At 52.7% G+C, this 17,945-nt stretch overlaps 2 protein-coding genes across 12 annotated transcripts in view; one reads left to right on the top strand and one right to left on the bottom strand.

The window, feature by feature from the left end:
* Window positions 1–236: 236 nt before the first annotated feature.
* Window positions 237–16,682, bottom strand: SURF4 (surfeit 4). Of its 11 annotated transcripts, XM_011931131.1 has the most exons (7): window positions 14,633–14,878; window positions 13,964–14,115; window positions 5,996–6,182; window positions 5,107–5,183; window positions 4,495–4,538; window positions 3,328–3,514; window positions 237–2,548 (listed from the first exon to the last, which is right to left on the bottom strand). In XM_011931131.1, exons 3-7 carry the CDS (start codon window positions 6,099–6,101, stop codon window positions 2,282–2,284), a joined length of 681 nt encoding a protein of 226 aa, XP_011786521.1. In that variant the 5' UTR covers window positions 6,102–6,182; window positions 13,964–14,115; window positions 14,633–14,878; the 3' UTR covers window positions 237–2,281. The 11 variants fall into 11 exon arrangements, with proteins under 11 accessions (XP_011786521.1, XP_011786519.1, XP_011786520.1 ...); XM_011931129.1 differs by lacking the exons at window positions 13,964–14,115; window positions 14,633–14,878 and adding an exon at window positions 16,581–16,682; XM_011931130.1 differs by lacking the exon at window positions 13,964–14,115 and having other exon boundaries at window positions 5,996–6,282.
* Window positions 14,962–17,945, top strand: part of STKLD1 (serine/threonine kinase-like domain containing 1) — a 28,994-nt gene continuing 26,010 nt past the window's right edge. The window contains exons 1-2 of the mRNA XM_011931139.1: window positions 14,962–15,274; window positions 17,753–17,839. Coding sequence (XP_011786529.1) covers window positions 15,188–15,274; window positions 17,753–17,839 — 174 coding nt within the window. The 5' untranslated portion in view covers window positions 14,962–15,187. The remainder of the gene's footprint in view (window positions 15,275–17,752; window positions 17,840–17,945) is intronic.

The raw sequence follows: 17,945 nt of genomic DNA, 5'->3' as shown, positions 1-17,945 counted from the left end.
GGCTGTCCCCATGTCTTCTCTTCCTACTTATCCTTGTCTCATGACATGTGTTGCCCTCTAAGGGCTGAGGGGGTCTGTCCCCCACACCCAGGAAGCAGCAGGGACTCTGAGGAACTAATTCTCTCTGGACATGGCTTCTGAGTGGTCTTCAGAGAAGCCTGGAGAAGCAACCTCGCCCACTGGCATCCTGAGGGGAGCCCCAGTCAGGTTGGGCAACACTGTAGGATCACACTGCATACAACAAATGCCATTATTTATTTTGATGTGTTTCCAAAAATCAAAAACGTTTTCAAACACAACTAAGATATAAAATACAGCATAAAATGAGATTTAGATCTGTTTCCCACATAAAGCAAAAAAATCTTAGAAACTGTTTTGCCAAAACCAATTGGTAGATCCCACTTACCCTCTCCTCCCTGCAAAGGCATCTTCCCCAATCAGGCCCCAGCCCACCCAGGGCCAGGAGAAACAGGAACACCCACTAGGACGGAGGTGCTGCTGGTGCAGAACTGGTGCTGACTGCTCACGTGGCCTCCTTTGGTCCACCCTACTTTCCACCAACCAGCCAACCAACCTTGACCACAGAGAAACCCTGACTTGGCCAAGGTCATTTGATGGGGCCGTCATACGGCACTGATGGGGAGCAGGGTGTGGACCAAGAGACAGCCCTGGTGAGGTTGAAACAGTGAGAAGCCAGTCTTCGTGCAGTGAGCACTTGAATGATCACAGGAGGAAAAAACCCATGTCCTGAAGCCGTTGCTTGATCTTACCACTATCGGGGGTAAGGAAGTAGGCCACCAGGAGAAGATTTGCAAACGCGTTGGGACTAGCTCGGCTGTGTTAAAAAGGTGCCCGCTCCTCAGGGTAGGTGACTTCCAAAAGCACTTATGAGCAGAAACCTGCCTCACCGCTGCCCTGCAGAGCCAACGGACGAGAGGACAAGCTGGAGGCAGGCTTGGGGCTGGGACGCAGCAGCCCTGGAGACAGGCTGAGCCCCCCTGTCCCCAGATAGGTCTAGGGGCCAGAGAGGTGTTCGACCACCCTTGTGGCATTTACTATGGTGCAGACGACAGGGAGCAACAAGCAGTTAAACCCCCCAAAAAGAGAAACACAGTATAAGGCAGTGTTAGAAAACTTTAAATACAGGATTAAGATCAAATCGGTAAGGCATCACAAATTGTAAAAAGGAATTTTGGCTGCATTCGGCATAGCAAACGGACAATCTGAGTGAGCAACAGCCTCGGGAAAGTGGCGTGTCGGGCTGCCCACAGGGCAAGTGCAGCTGGGAAAGGAGGATGCTGCTCAGCCAGGGTGGCCTGCGCTTTCGAGACCTTGCTCAGAAAAGGCCCCATGTGAGGTAACTGGATTGAGTCCGTGGGTCTCCAGTGCTGGGAGCTCCCGCCACACCCCCTGCCCACAGTGGCTGCAGCTCCCCAAGCTGGTCCGAGGAGCAGCTGGCCAGGTTGGCTTGCGGGGTGCTGCTGCTGGGGCCACCCCGTGTGTGGTCTCACTAGCCCTCCCCACTGCCAGCTCTGAGGCCAGCAGCACCCAGACCAGCAGCTTCCCCAAGGACTCCTTTGCCCCTCGGCCTTGCCTCAAGCTACTAAAACTCCCAGGGTGTTACCCAATAAAACACTTGGCACCAATCCAAGCTGATTTTCTGACCGATGGCTTTTATCATAAACAGCAGCTTCCACCACTTTAATACTGCATCATTCTTTGGGTGTCCCTAAATGTTTTCACTGTTCCCATAAAATACTACATACAGGGGCAGGAACAACATTGAAGCCACTGGTGTGATTTTAAACCAGGGAGATTTAACCGTTTTGAAGTTTGGCTGAACCACCCAAAATCATTTAGTAGTTTTCGCTAAAAACGTAAACTTAAAAATAAGAGGGAGGTTGCTCTGAATGGTGATACCAATGTGTCTGCTCACAGCACAGCCTGAAGGCCCTCCTGCACCTCCACAAAACAAACTCAAAAATAGGACTGAGATGCCACAGCCAAGCAGGCTGTTCACTCCAAAGCCTTGGCATGGGGGAGGCCTCCAACTGCCAGGCTGGCCAGCACTGAAGGGTCAAATGCCAGACTGTGGCTCCAGAGCAGACTGAGCCATGAATTCTCAGGTGTCTCTGCAAATAAAGTTCTCAAAACATCTGTGCCTTTACCAAGGGAGGGGAAGGGAAGAGGATACATAAAAGCTGGCAGTTTTGTTGACTCCACCCCAAACCAGTCCTCAACGGCCACGGGTCTTAGCCAGGCAGGTAGGAATCTGTGACTGTTACCACTCCTTCTTCTTCTCATCCATGGAGACACCCCCAGGGCCCAGCGCCACCACCAGGAGCAAGCCCCCGATCACTGACATGGTCTGGAAGAAGTCGTATTTCAGGAAGTCATGCATGGGCTTGTAGACTGGAATGGTCCAGAAGGCGTTGAAATATACGTTGATGGCAAAGAGCCAGACAACAAGAGTCAAAGCAGCCAGCTTGGTTTTAAACCCAATGGCCACTAGAATCATCAGAGCTGTGCCCACGATGTTCTGGACAATCTGCATAGGTTGAAACGTAAAAAATTCAAAATAAATGTGAGGAAAAGAGATGCTTTATGAACAAAAGTTCCAGCTGCTGCGTATCATGAAGTCTCTATCCATCAGGCTGATGTAGCTACTGCTGAGACGGCTGCTGGTGCAAGAGAGGAGATAAAAGCCGGGAGGAGGCAGGAGGCAATAAAGCACCAGCTTTGAACTGTGGAAGGTTTGGGGAAGATTGAAGTTCCCAACTAGTAAAAGGCTGTGATTTACCAAGATGAATCTCTAATCCATAACTAAATTCCCAAGTGCTTCTTGGCCCACCCAGCCATCCAGGCCAGAAACATCCTCTCTCTTCTCCCCATGGCACCAAGAGCTCTTTCTGGACACTGTCTAGCCAGGGCTCTCAGTCAGCTCCAGAGATGTGCTCTGGAAGCTCCTGTAGGCCTGCCTCTGACACCTGACACACAGGAATTACTTAAGATATGAACAGGGAGGAGAGAAAGAAGAGTAAGGGGAGCCTGGGTGGAGAGCCTTGGCCCTACCAAGGGCCAAGCACACTCCACCACAGTCACAGGTTCTGGCCTTCACTTGCTGGAAGGAAGGCTTGACACACAAGAGATTGACGATGTTTTGGTCTGTTTTAATGGGATCAAAAAGTCTGCTCCATTTGAGCAGCTCCCCCAGGTTGTGGTTAGTACCCAACCAGGGAGAGGTGAGCAGGGAGGGGGTGGGGGAGGGACAGCATTCTCTCTGAAGGACAAGAAACCAGACCCATTCAGGCAAGTAGGAATACTTACAGAAAAGAAGCTGGCGTCAAAGTGAAGGAGGGTCATGAACATCAGAACCAGCAAGACCCTGCCTCCGAGCTGCATGTACTGTTTGGGGGAGCTCTCACGCATGGTGGGGACGCCCGCAAACATGCTCTTCCCTTCAGAACGGGATTCTGCTAGGAGCAGCAACAGGCCTCCTCCCAGGGCCAGGTTCCTGAGGAACAGATATGTGGGCTGGAAGCTAAGCCTCACCAGGATCTGGCCTGTCTGTGAGACCAGGTGCAGGGAGAACTTGCTGCCAGTATAGGAAGGCCCTTACTTCCCTTTCTCCAGACCCAGTGATCTGCCAAGCAGGACCAGGCAGGCATGCGCACAGGACCTCAGACTGAAGTTACACCCATGTAAAATCTTACATAGTTCCTTACATAGCTGAAGAGACAGAGATATCTTTACAACTCGACAGCAATAGGGTACCTGAACACACACACAACCGAGTCCTAGTCACAGCTTCAGTGTTGACCAGTTGGGTCCCCGTGGGCAGGCCTGTCCTCCACTCAGACCCTGAGTCCCCATGCCCGTGAAATAAGGGGTCAGAAGAAGCGGTTTCGGTCTCTACTATTATAGGGGCTCTGCAACATCCTCTTTAGAACCTGTTTCTAAGAGGCGGAATTTAGACCAGGGAGTCCAATCTTTTGGCTTCCCTGGGCTACACTGGAAGAACTGTCTTGGCCACACATAAAACACACTAATGCTAATGATAGCTGATGAGCTAAAAAATAAAACTTAAAAATTGCAAAAAAGCTGTCAATGTTTTAAGGAAGTTTATGAGTTTGTGTTGGGCCGCATTCACCCCGTGGACCACAGGCTGGACAAGCTTGGTTTGGACCCAAAGAAGTCTACTCCAACCAACAGTTAACTGAGTTTAGAATTACAGAGTGAGTATCCCTAACCTGAAATGCTTGGGACCCAAAGTGTTTCCGATTTTGGTATATTTGCATTATATACTTATCAGCTGAGCATCCCAAATCTGAAAATCCAAAACCTGAAACGCTCCAATGAGCACTTCCTTTGAGTGTCATGTTGGTGCCCAAGATTTTTGCCATTTTGGAGCATTTCAGACTTTGGATTCGCAATGCTCAACCTGTATGAGCACTGTATACTAAAACCAACTAAAACCAACCAGAATGCACATACCTCATCAAAAACTTCAAGTCCCATAAAATGCTGTAGGCAATCGTCTGAGGGGAAAGAAGAGAGAGACACTTGAGTCTCAGCTTTTCCAAAGGCATTTCCACAGACTTCATAATACATTAGACAGTCTCTCCAATGTCAGCTGGAGTCTAAAACACAAAACCATCACAGGAGACCAAGGACAAATCTAAGCTCAAAAATGTGGTTCTGTATTTCTCAAGAAATGTGCTATGATGTTCCAGAGAACAAAGTTATTCTGAGACCACTGATACGGATTCAGATATTCTGTTCCCAGCATTTCATTCTGAATAACCAGGTATTCTTCTTTATGAAGCAACGTGATGACAAGACAGCATCCTGGCTGCAACCAAGCTCGGGACTTCCCTTGTCACGGTAATCACAGGAATGGGACAAAAGATGGTCCAGTACCGAATGACCTGCCTCTACAGCCCTGCTTGGGCTCACGACTTCCCCAGAAGAGAAAGGAGCTCCAGGCAGTCAGAGACATGCAAGGGACTGAAGGGGGAGTGACACTGAACCCTCAAGGACGTCTTTTCAGAAGTTCTGCTCCACCAGAGCAAAGAGAAGGGAGCCCCGACCACGCAGCCCGTGTACCTGCAGAGCTATGATTCCAAAGAGCCCGAAGCAGGCGTACTGCACGAAGTTCCTGCTCAACACCAGGACGCAGCCAGCTGGAGGGAAGGACAAGGGTTAGGGGGCCTGAGGGTGGGTGCCGGGGCCGGGGGCAGCACTGTCTCGGTACACTGCCATCTCACCTGGCCCTTTCATCCAGAGGCAGCCAAACCATCTATCCAAGCAAAAGGCAACTTCTGGGAGAATTAATGATAGGCAAGGACCACACATGGTAAGTTGACTAGACTTATCACAAACACTAGAAAGTGGAGCCCTTGCCGTAATAAAGAATGGGCCATTTCCCACAGTCAGCTCCCAAGTCAGCCACCTACCTGAGGCAGGCAATTAACTGCTCTACTGTGGAGCGCTTCTGAACAGGGGGGAAGCGCAAATCCCTTGGCCTGTAATGTACAAAGGAGGGAGGACTGCCACCAGAAGCTGGTCCACCAAGGCCATAGGACAGACCTGAGCCAACACGAGCTTCATTCTGGGCTCATGAATGCTCTCCCCTCTCCATTTACCTCAATCTACTTATCCTTTTTAGACACCTTTGTCTTTGACAGCCTTAGTTCCTCTCTGATCCACCCAGACCAGTCAGACTCCAGCATCTCCTGCTTTGGGTCCCTGACAGACACCATGTCCTATTTCCTTAGCAAGCCCTAAAGCAGTGAGCCCAGGGCTAGAGACTGAGCGTCCCTGCCAAGGCTTGCAGAACCAGACTCCTGGCCTGGCACAGCTGAGCTGGAGAAGAGGGGAATGGACGGGGGACAGCAGTCTCAGGAGACCCCCGAGTTCATACACAGCCTCCCAACTGCTAACGATCACAGAACAAGACGCCCAGTGAATCCTGACCACCCTCAGAGCCACTCACTCAGCTGTCCCAGCAAGTTGAGGAAGACAAAGGATGAGGCGAGCAGGTAACCGCAGTTCCAGGTGCTGTCGATGTAGTCGCGCTGCTCGCTCCACTGGAACCACATGCGGATGCCGTCCTCCAGGAAGGTGCTGATCAGACAGAGGCGCGCCACGTGGGGCAGGTACTGCTTTGTGACACGGAGGAACTGCAGGGCCACAGAAACCCAAGGGTGAGGTGGCTGCGGCAGGGAGCACCAGGCCGCTGCCGGGCACGTCCTTGGGCGGGGTGTGCGTGAGGAACAGATGCTGCGGAAGGCAAGAGCTCTTGTCAGCCTCGGTGCCTTCCCAGGGCAGACTAGGGGGCTCTCAGTGCTTGCTCCTGAGCGCTACCCTGTGAGTCTGGACACATGCGACAATCCAAGGATCAGTCCCGGAGATGCATGACTTGACATTAGACCCTCTGGGGCAGACCCCAGAGGGCGGCAGCCCTAACACTCTGCCACTGTGATTTCCCCCGGTGCCTCGGCAGGCAACTACAGTCATCGAAGGTGGCACTGCAGCAAGACACAGAGCTGCTCTTTTCGGTCAAAGGCATTTACAAGTTGGGATCACCGAATGACATCTGAAAAGGCACTTAGAGGTCATCTACCCAGGGCTTCTGCACCTCAGCATTACCAGCATCTGAGGCCAGGCCACTCTGCCGTGGGTCATCCTGGGTGCTGCAGGCTATGACGCAGCAAGCCTGGCCTCTGCCCATGACATGCCGGCAGCAGCCTCCCTACTGAGGCACCACTGCACTTTGCCAGGCATCTCTGCTGCTCTGGTCCAACCCCTCACCTTACAAATGGGCATATGAAACCCAGCGGGAAGGGGTTCCCCCGGCTTCACAGACCTGATGGTGCAATGCCAAGACTTGACCCCAGCCTGCAGGTCACACATGGCTGAGGTGCCAAGGGCCTGGACCTCCCAGCCTGCCCAATGACGCCCAGAGTACCGACAGAACAAGGGTTGGCTTAGGTGACAGCCAGGGTGCCAGGCCTAGATGGCCACGTGGCTGACTGAATAGTAAGATCATGTGTTTACAGTTATCCGAAAATCTCCAGAGCGCAGGAGGAAGCCCCAGGCTCTGGACAGCGCATGTGTACTGTTGCAAACCAGGGCTAGTGCTTCCCGGCCCCTGACGGAGCTCTCCCCTGCAAGCTCAGGATCTGACTTGGGGACTGTGTGTGCAGCAACTGTCAGCACAGTATGAAGCTGGTACCACTAATGGCTAGAAAGCACTGGGATTTTGTCAAAACCTGCATAATCTCGAGCAAATTAAAACACACTAACAAATAGGATGGACAGCTGTTTCAACAGCAATGAAATGCAAGTGTGTGAAATCACTGTCAAATGTCAAAGGGAAAGAAAACATTTATGACTTCCTGCTGTGCTGTGAGTCAGGTCATTTATGACGGCTGGGTTAGGTAGCCAACATGCACTACTGATGCCAGGTACAAATGTCACGCAGCTTTACCCCATGCACTTCTCTCTTATCACCCATGCAAAACTGAGATACAAAGTGAAAGAAATCCTGTAACACAGCAAGTCCTTCGGAGAAAGATCAGGGGACCCACCCACGAATGCATGTTGGGAAGCCAGAGTCTAAAGAGCACCCAAGAGGCTGACCCCCACGGGAGGTGAGCGAAAGTCAGCTGCACAAGCCTCCTAGGGCTGACTAAACCTACTGTTGGAACAAAGGAAGATGTGCGTGTTTCTTACTTTTCAGCATTTTTTAAAGTTGCTTCAAAGTCCTAGACACTGCTGAAGCTGCCCATCTGTTACCACGCCCCTGGGTGTTCAGATCACCCTCCAGCCTGTCAGGTGGGGCCTTGGCTAGGTCAGCACTGTGGATTGGCTCCCATGTGGCAGACAGCAAAGGCAGAGATTACAAAGCCAGGTGGCCATTCTCCCCAAATCCACTGTGCCCTGCAGTGTCAGTTCTGCACTTTTACTCAGCCTTTGACTCCACAGAAGTGATGGGAGAAATCACAGTGACCGACAGATACCCAGAGAATCACCAAGCGGGTTTGGGAGATGAAGCGCAGGCGGAGGCTCTGAGGCCCTGTGATCTCACCCTGCCCTGGTACCGTCCAGCCAGCACACTGTGTGACCTGGACACGCCCTTTCTGAGAGCGTCTCTACTATCCTACAGTAAAGTGAGGCCAGCTGAACTAATGGTTGGTAAGATTCTTTCCAGCTTTACTAGGAGGAAAACTTTGTTTCACTTTTCATTTTTTAAAAGGCCCCAAATACTCCCCTGTGAATTTTAGGGCCAACGCAGAGAACCAGCACAAGATGCCCATGTGCACAGGGTAAGCAACCCGCATCGCACTGGGCGGTGGGAAAGGTGACGCCACACACCCTCCCCAGGTTCTGCCTCATGGCCCTGTTGCTCTCTAAATGCCCAGCAACAGTGTAATCACCCATATTCCATGGAAGAATAAAGCACACCACCTCGGCATGCAATGTGCCACTGCTCTCAAGTAATGGCCTCACGTCGTGGCCCAGCTGGGAAGCCCCAGCAAGGACACAGGCCTTTACCTCGTCTGAACCAGGGGAAAAGCAACCACTGGGAAGGAAGAGCCCAACAAGAGGCTGTGCAGATCTCTGAGATGAGACGGAGCCGTGGCGGGACTCCCAGGGTGGGGTGTGGGTGTGGGGCGAGGACCCCAACAGCAGCAGAGAGGTAGACTGCAATCCACACCCAAGACAGATACCAGAGGTGTCCTGACTTGCTTCTAAAATGACAGCTGTGAGGCACTCACTGGCCCAAGATGAGCAAACCAGCCCAGCCATGGGCTGCGGTCTAAGCTTCCCCCAGTTGCAGGACCCGCATTTAACATGCTCATCTGCTACGTGCACAGCCCACAAGATTGAGGCAGTGTTTAAAAGTCTCTTTGATGAGTCTGCGACTCTTAATTGGAATGTCTGGGTCAAGAGGATTAAAGAGCAAAAAAGGGAGAGAAGGTGGGACAGGCAATTCACACCTCCTTCCCTGCGCGAACATGGTGAGGAGAGAGACATAGCTCTTGGCTGTGGGGAAAAATATGCAAAAATGTAGGTACTGCATTCTGAACTGAGCACATCTACTGCTTGGCTGTTCTGGTTTTCAAAGGCAAGCCTGGTCCAGACTGAAGGCTGACTAGCTGTAAGTCAGGCTGATGCAGTCTCCTTTAAACCAGCCACTATCTAATGAGCATCTGTTTGGACTGAACACTGAAAAAGCCATGTTTAAAGACCAGGGCCCAACATTAACCTTATTTCCTACATGCATGTTGGTCACAACTACTTCAAATTGGCCACTGGAACCATGTCATGCCACTCTAGAACATGTCCCAAAGCCAGTGTCCCCTCAGCACAGCAGAGAAGAGCCCCCAACACAGGAAGGACACACAGCACCCCAGGATAGACAAGAGCAGCCACACTGCAGGCACTCAGGCCATTGCTGGTAGCCAGCACACAGGTGACCTGTGTAAACATGGCGAGCACATAAAACCTGTGACAGTCCCCCTCCCCCCCGCCAGAGAACTGTGACAGCAGAGCCAGAGGTGGCTGTTGACCTGGCAGGCTGCAGGAAGGAGATGACACAGTTAGCTCACCTCTGTGGCCAAGCTTCTCATTAAGTCTCTCCGAGAACCACGCCATCAAGCAGGATATGGTTCATAAGCAGTGACAGCATCTGAAGGGCTTAACAGGAAGACTGAGATTTCTCTCAAAGGGGTGGTTATTTTAGACGACTGAAGGGGATTTTAGAAACGTAATTAATGATATCCACCCTGAGAGATGACTTCGTGGGCATCTAGTGATCACTATCACAGCCACCTGCAGCTCCCACGCCACAGAGAAAACTCCACTTTCTCTTCACACTCAGGACAGAAAGCGGCTTGCAAATTAGTGGTGAATGAGAACATCGAGGAAAAAGGCACTTGATCACCAAGGACTGGGGCTGCCTCGTTCAAAGCCCAACTCAGGTCCCACACATCCTAGACACAAGCACCTGCGGCCCAGCGGCTTCCCTCACATCAGCCTGTCAGAGCCGGTTCCAGCTCACTGGCTCACTGCAGCTCCAGAACTTCCCCAAGCCTCCCTCCTGTGCTGCTCTATAGGTTCACACTGCACCCTGCAGGGCCAGAAACAGTGTCAGCAGCCCAATGTGGGAGATGATGGCCTGGCTTTACTAAAAAACTGTGTGATCAAAATCCCAATTGTAGGAAAGACGTAACTGAGAACGACTGGGCCCCATGTTCTGGGAGGAGCCTCGCTAACCACAACCTCCCCTGCTTCTCCCCCGCACTCCCCTAAAGAGCGAGGTGGCTGTGTTTTAACCTCCTGTTAAGATCACCACGCAAAGAAAAGTGAGACAGCTCCTCTTTGCCTTCTCTCCCCACTCCTTCATGGTACAGGGCAGGATATGACAGAGCCTGCCACTGTCACAGGACCTTGCCACGCCAGACAGCCACCAGCAGTGTTCATTGGGAGCCTCGCAGTGCCTGTGCCACCTGTAGGTTCAGGTGTCCTCAGGCCCATCCTCGCTTCCCCAGCACTTCACCTAGGGCCAAGGCCAGCTCCCAGGGCCCAGGACTCGCTCTGCCACTCTTGAGGACAGGTTAAAAACACCAAAGGCCACACTGGAGAGGAAGGCCCCATGCAGCTTTTCTGTCACCTTGGTGATGAGCCACCAGGCAGAACCCATTAAGTGCTAATATTGCTGTTTATGGGTATAAATTGCTTAGAAGCGACATTTTGCAGAGGGTCTAATAGGCAATGAGGAGCAGCTGCAGGCATGGACATTAGTTTGGATTGCTGAGTTCATTAGAGTTTCTGGCCCCTTCCCATGGCTTCCAAATGCCCAGCTCCTGCATACAGCATGTCTCAGCAGTTTCTACAGAACATGGCTCCGGGAGCAAGAGGACACTGTCCCTGGCTGCCAGAGCAAGGAGCTTGATGCCAGAGGCAGAGAGACAAGAGATGCAGCTGCGGGGAGCCTGCCAGCAGAAACTAACCGGACTGCTCGTCCCCGTGGACCAGCCTCTGCAGACCAGAAGGAAAGGTCACAGTCCACCAAGCAATCCACCAAAGGCTGAGGAACCCAGCCTTTGGGGTAAAAAGATGTGGACTCAGTCTCCAGCCCACCACGAGCCAGTGCAGCCAGCCAACCTCCCTCTGGCCATCTGAAGATGGAGACGCTCTGGTCCACCTCCTGCAGTCAGGAAGGTCACACAAGGAATGTCTATCATGCACCTGGCCCAGTGAAAGACTTAATGTCATTGTCATTCTATCGGAAGACACTGGGCCTGGGAAACTAAGCTTATTTAGGTCTTGCTTTCAGCAGCCCACACTTTCTGGTCAAATCTTGTCACTTCGGCTTTGCTCTTGTTTTCTGAAAATGAGAAAAAATGGATGTGTCACTTTATCTGATCAGTGACTTCCATGGTAATCCCCTATTGGCTTCAAATTAGGTCATTTTGATGTAAAAGCCTGGTCTGGCAGCTTTAAGTACTATGTGGATAAACAGAAACAAAGCCCCACCTGGGCTTGGTCAGATTCTGTCCACAAGAAGCCTTATTTTGACTTCGAACCCTATTAACCTGCCTGTGTCTATCTGATTGGGGTTTGGGTGAATACAAGTCGCTGCGCTCCCAAGCTGCCGGCAAAAGGGCATGGAAGCTCCTGCAGCCATGCTCTGCCACCACCCAGGCGGACTCTAATGAGATCATCTGACAGCGGCAGCCTGCGCTGCCTTACAGACATGGTCCTAACCCACTTGGGTGTTGTATATGAGCAGCCCCTTCACCCGCTAGTGCTCTTCCCTTGACTTGTGCCAGAAGAGCAACACCAGGGGCAGGGAGCGCTGGGGACCAAGACCCGGCTTTTCTTCAGTGACCACAGGCAAGTCTAGGAGCCTGAGTGGGTTTGGCCTCCTCTCAGTAACCTAGGAGAGGTTGACTCTGTGCCCCCTCAAGAGCCTCTCCAGTTCCAAGCTACTGCTTCTTTCATTTAAAACATAACAGAACACATGAAGAAGACTGGATGCGGTGGCTCACACCTGTAATTCCAGCACTTTAGGAGGCCAAGGCGGATCACCTGAGGTCAGGTGTTCAAGACCAGCCTAGACAACATGACATGGCAAAACGCTGTCTCTACTAAAAACACAAAAATTAGCTGGGCGTGGTGGCGCACACCTGTAATCTCAGCTACTCAGGAGGCTGAGGCAGGAGAATAGCTTGAACCCGGGAGGTGGAGGTTGCAGTGAGCTGAGTGCCACTGCACTCCGGCCTGGGTGACAAAGTGAGACTCTGTCTCAAAAAGAAAACCATTAATAACAAAACAAGAAGAAAAGGCTGGGGGGGTGGCTCACGCCTGTAATCCCAGCACTTTGGGAGGCCAAGGCAGGAGCATCACATGAGGTCAGGAGTTCAAGACCAACCTGGCCAACATGGGGAAACCCCGTCTCCACTAAAAATACAAAAAAAATTAGCTGGGCGTGGTGGCGGGCACCTGTAATCCCAGCTTTCAGGAGGCTGAGGCAGGAGAATTACTTGACTCCGGGAAGTGGGGGTTGCAGTGAGCCAAGATCGAGCCATTGCACTCCAGCCTGAGCGAAACTCTGTCTCAAAAAAAAAACAAAAAAAATCATCAAGAAAGGAGTATGTGAAGAGACTGGGAACTTTTTTTGTCAGGAGGAGAGTCTGTCATTTGCTAGTGGGCACCAGCTTGACTGGAGACATTTGATCTAGATTTGGTTATGAAATTCACTTGCAAATCCCAGGTTTTCCAGGACAAAGAGTGAGTGGATGTAACTGTCATCCTTCCCTCGGCTATGAGGAGTCATCTTCTTAGAGAGTTGTGACTTGGAGAAATATAAATGGGTCACTATAAATGATGTCAATGAAAACTGACAAACCTAAAAGGTCTACCTGGTTCTTGAGGGCTTTTGATAGGAATTGTTTTTGTAAGGGACACAGTTTTAAAATTGTGTCTTAAAGGCTGGGCGCCATGGCTCATGCCTGTAATCCCAGCACTTCGGGAGGCTGAGGCGGGCCGACCACCTGAGGTCAGGAGTTCGAGACCAGCTTGACCAATATGGAGAAACGCTGTTTCTACTAAGAAAAAAAAAAAAAAAAAAAAATTAGCCGGGCATGATGGTGCATGCCTGTAATCCCAGCTACTCGGGAGGCTGAAGCAGGAGAATCGCTTGAACCGGGGAGTAGGAGGTTGTGGTGAGCTGAGATCGCACCATTGCACTCCAGCCTGGGCAACAAGGTCAAAACGCTGTCTCAAAGAACAACAACAAAAAAAATTAAAAAAATAAAATAAAATTGTATATTTAAGCACAAAATCAGGACCTTAGAAAAAACTGCTTCGTCAAGTTGATACACTTTTTCCCCCAAAATTTAAAATACTGGCTCACAGGACAGTGTTGCAATGAGAACCGATGGTGAGGTCACACTAGAAAGAGATCACCCCGCAGGAGGAACGGAAAAGCTCGAGAGCTGATTAGAAAACGGTCACTTACTCTTTCTTTTCTTTTTTTTTTTTTTTTTAAACCACACATACACAAGCCTTCCAGTAAGTCTAGGCCTCAGAGTTTGATGACTCACTACCACCTCCAGAAAAATTTAAAAATTTAACCATCACTACTTAAAACTCTAGCAAAGCCACACAAACACATTAAGTAAACCGAGGAAAAAACGGCAAGTGGGCCACAGAAGGCTCTCCCTGTTAATTTGTCGACATAACGGGATTCTTTTAGAAGTAAAAGGCATAAATCTGCGTAACCAGCACCACCTTTTTTTTTTTTTGCCAAGCTTAATCAAGAAAGAGGGAAGGGAGTTGCGTGTCCCTTCACTTTGTAGGGTCGGATCCTGTCCACCCTGTTTCCGAATGCTCTCAACAGTTACCCAACTGCCTGTTTCAAGGGCTTCCCTGTTGCTCAGAATGCCACCTGGACACTTCTGGAAGGAAACTATCAGGGAGATAACCTTCCCCTCCTCCCAGGCTGTGTACAGGTCCCCACTCAATCCAGCCCAGGGCAGAGTCCAAACGGCGAGGGAGAGATGCAGACAGGGTCAAAGGGACCCCAAGAGTCCAGCACATCTGGGAAAGAGAAAAAGTGCTGTGGCATCTTGTAGCTGGGGCGCACGCCAGCGCGCCCCCTTTCCTCTGGGAGGACCCCCGGTCCCCGTTGGTCTCCGAGCTCCCAGCCCGCCTCCGGGAGACCCACTGAGAGGAAAAACGTGCGGGGAACCCCCAGCAGCTCCAAACGCCGAGGCGCTCCCCGCGAGCCTCAGACCCGACCCAACCCTAGGACTCGCGCCGCCGGCCCGCGAGGAAACCCCCACAGCCCCGCGCCCCAGGTGGAGAGTGGGGGCGGCTGGCCAGGCAGGGCGCCCAGGCCCGAGCCCCAGGAGCGGCCCGGCGGGCAGGGGAGACCGAGCCAGCAGGCCGGGTTTGGGGGTATCCAGGCCAGGACAGAAGGCCCGGGCGGTGGGTCCCTCTGTGGGAACAAGAAGTCCGGGGGCGGCCCGGGCCTGGCGCCCTTCGCGGGGAGGCCGACTCCGGAGCCGCCCGGGCGGCCTGGGTCGGGGCCGGGGGAGGGGCCCGCAGGCCGCACCTGGTCGGCGAAGTCCTCAGCCGTGCCCATCAGGTCGTTCTGGCCCATGGCGACGGCGGGAGGCTGGGCTCGGCTCGGCTCGCTCGCTCGCTAGCCCTCGCCCGTTGGCGCCCGCGCCCGCTGCGGCCTACACAGGAAGTGCCCGGCGGCCGGCCTCGCTCCGCTTCGGCTGCGGCTCCAGCGGCTGCCACGTAGGCCAAGCCTTAAAGGGGCCGCGCGCCTCCCGGGTCCGCCCCGGCGCGTCTTAAAGGGGCCATGCACTGTCCCCAGCCTCCCGACGGGTCCGCTCGAAGCCAGCCACCCCCGCCACGCTCGACGCCACGCCTCTCACGCTGGAGGCCCCGCCCACCGCGCGCAGGCCCGGTGGCACCTCCCAGCTCGGCGGAACGCGTCCCCTTTAAGGGGGCAGGCCTGGGGGTCTGGGGCCAGCGCGCGGGAGGGACGCTTGGATGCCTCGAGGACGCTGTTCGGGCGGGGAGGGTCTCGCGGGTCCCACTGACCCACACGGGGTGGGGCCAGGGGTGGACGCTCGCCCGTACGCGGTAGCTACTGAACATGCTTGGACCAGAGTCCGATGGCAGGCACCCCACGCGGGGGGAGCGAGGCCCAGGGTACCCCGGAGAGCCCATGGACAAGTACCAGGTGCCGAGTGTTCCCTGCGGGGAGGCGGGGGCTCCATGGGGTAACGGTCGCCAACCCTGGTGCTGCGGCCGGCGGTTCCGACCGAGGGCGGCGAGGGACCCGCGCCCTAGTCAGTGTTGGCCTCCAGCTCCTAGGCTGAACCCGGGGGGCCTCCAACGGTGACCTCCTGGGTGCCCTTTGCCACTCAGTTTCCCCCTTTGTGAATTGACTAAGGATTCTCCAGCCCTGGCTGAGTATTTGAGGGCGTGGGGCAGCTCCTCTATCCTTTGTACCCGGGGTCTGGGCGCTTGGGTCCACCGAGGCAGGACCCCCGGAAACATCCCGGGTACGTAATTGGGAGCCCCCAATCCCCTAAAAACACCCCTGCAGCGTGGGTCTTTGAAAGTATTTGAGACCTAAAAAATTTACAAAACACAAAAGGAAAGCTACAAAATAAAAGTGAATGTCTAATTAAATGCTTCTATACATGATATGTAAACTTTATTAAATGTTAGATTCAGCATTTGTGAAAAACGCATTCGCTTGGAAACAGTTTGCGGATTAGATTTTTGTCACTTGGGAAGAATTGTCTTTGTGTGAGAGGACTATAGGGCGTTGCCAGCGGTGACACAGATGAGCTTCTGGTGGCCAGATAATTTTTAAAATAAAGTTAGTTTTCAGAGAAAAAAAAAATAGATCTTTCAGGAATATACCTGCTTTTGGAAAAAAATAGACTTGATCCAAGATACGGGTCCATTTTACTGTTTAATTTGCTGCCTAAGCCTGAACGCTCTCACACCAGCTCTGCCCTCAGCCCCTTGTGCCTTAGAACAGCAGTCCCCGGCCAGGCTCGGTGGGTCACACCTGTAATCCCAGCACTTTGGGAGGCCATGGCGGGCGGATCACCTGAGGTTGGGAGTTCGAGACCAGCCTGACCAACATGGAGAAACCCCGTCTCTACTGAAAATACAAAATTAGCCGGGTGTGGTGGCGCATGCCTGTAATCCCAGCTACTCGGGTGACTGAGGCAGGAGAATTGCTTGAACCCAGGAGGCAGAGGTGGTGGTGAGCCGAGATAGCGCCACTGCACTCCAGCCTGGGCCACAAGAGCAAAACTCTGTCTCAGAAACAAAATACAACAACACAAAACAAAAAACCCAGCAGTCCCCAACCTTTTTGGCACGAGGGACCAGTTTTGTGGAAGACAATTTTTCCACAGACGGAGGCGGGAGGATGGCTTCGGGATGATTCAAGCACATTACACTTAGTGTGCAGTTCATTTCTATTATTATATTGTGATACATAATGAAATAATTACACAACTCACCATAATGTAGAATCAGTGGGAGCCCTGAGCTTGTTTTCTTGCAAGTAGACAATCCTCTCTGGGGATGATAGGAGACAGTGACAGATCATCAGGCATTTGATTCTCATAAGGAGTGTGCAACCTGGATCCTTCACGTGCACTGTTCACAACAGGGTTCACATTCCTATGAGAATCTAACGCTGCTGCTGAGCTGACAGGAGGTGGAGCTTGCGTGGTAATGCGAGCCATGGGGAGCGGCTGTAAATACAGATGAAGCGTTGCTCCTCCGTTGCCTGCTGCTCACCTCCTGCTGTGCAGCCTGGTTCCTGAACAGGTCATGGACTAGGTTGGGGACCCCAGCTTAGAATATCCAGCAGGCTGCTCACAAGGCTGGATTACAGACTCCTGAATCTTTTATAGGCTCCGAGAGTCCCTAGGCTCAGGCTTCCTCCTCTGGATCCTGCCCTCCCTCCCCCAATCCTCAGATGCATGTTAGCCTCCAGCAATCTCCGGCCCAGCCCCCTGCCCCATAGCACTTGGTCTCTGCAGAGTTCTGACTTGGTGGCCATCTCTCTGCAAATTTGTCTCAAATCACAGGCTCTAAGATCAGACCCCCAGAGTTACCCCAGGCAGTGTCCTGCTTTCTAGTGACATAGCCTCAGGCAAGGACCTAGCTCCTTGTGCCTCAGTTTTCCCCAATGTAAACACAGAGGTAGCAATGGTATCAACTGCAGAGGGTGGCTGTGAAGTGCTTGGCACCATGCCAGGCACACAATGGCTTCCTGATGGTACCAGCCACAAGACTGGTTACTCTCTTGTTTGAAGCCAGTTTGGAGGTGGATGCTGGAAGCTGAGGTCACAGGGGTCTACAGAGAGTGAATAAGCCCATTTCCTCTGGGAGGTTCTTGCTTTTGAGTGCCCAGCTGGTCCTCATTGCAGTTAGGGGGAGGGATACAGGGTTGTAGAAGAAAGAGCTCCAGAATCGGCCCCGAAGAGGTGAGATCAGAGTCCTGCCACTGAAAGGCTTCTTGCCCTCCTTGGGCCATTTCCTCTATTGCAAGATGGGGTGGAGCCACTTGCTCTGCCAGCCTGACGGGGGAGTTACCGGGGCTGGAAAAGGAGTTGGAGCTGGGCTTCTGGAAAGGGATGAGTTGTGTGCATTTCCTGAAGGCTTCTCTCTTCCTTGCTGGTAGGTTTTGTACCAGCTGAATCCTGGGGCCTTGGGGGTGAACCTGGTGGTGGAGGAAGTGGAAACCAAAGTCAAGCGTGTGATAAAGCAGGTAAGAGGCCAAGCCTGTGCATCCCACTCCAGGTGGCTCTGTGGCTGTGATTTTCCCCAATACAAGCTCTTCCCATGTTGGAGAAGCTTCCTGGTGCGGCAGCTGG

The sequence above is a fragment of the Colobus angolensis genome, unplaced genomic scaffold, assembly GCF_000951035.1.
Source record: "Colobus angolensis palliatus isolate OR3802 unplaced genomic scaffold, Cang.pa_1.0 Scaffold9, whole genome shotgun sequence".
In the NCBI taxonomy this organism is placed as follows: Eukaryota; Metazoa; Chordata; class Mammalia; order Primates; family Cercopithecidae; genus Colobus; species Colobus angolensis.
Note: the sequence above shows the minus strand (reverse complement) of the source record. Positions and strands in the feature narration are given on the sequence as shown.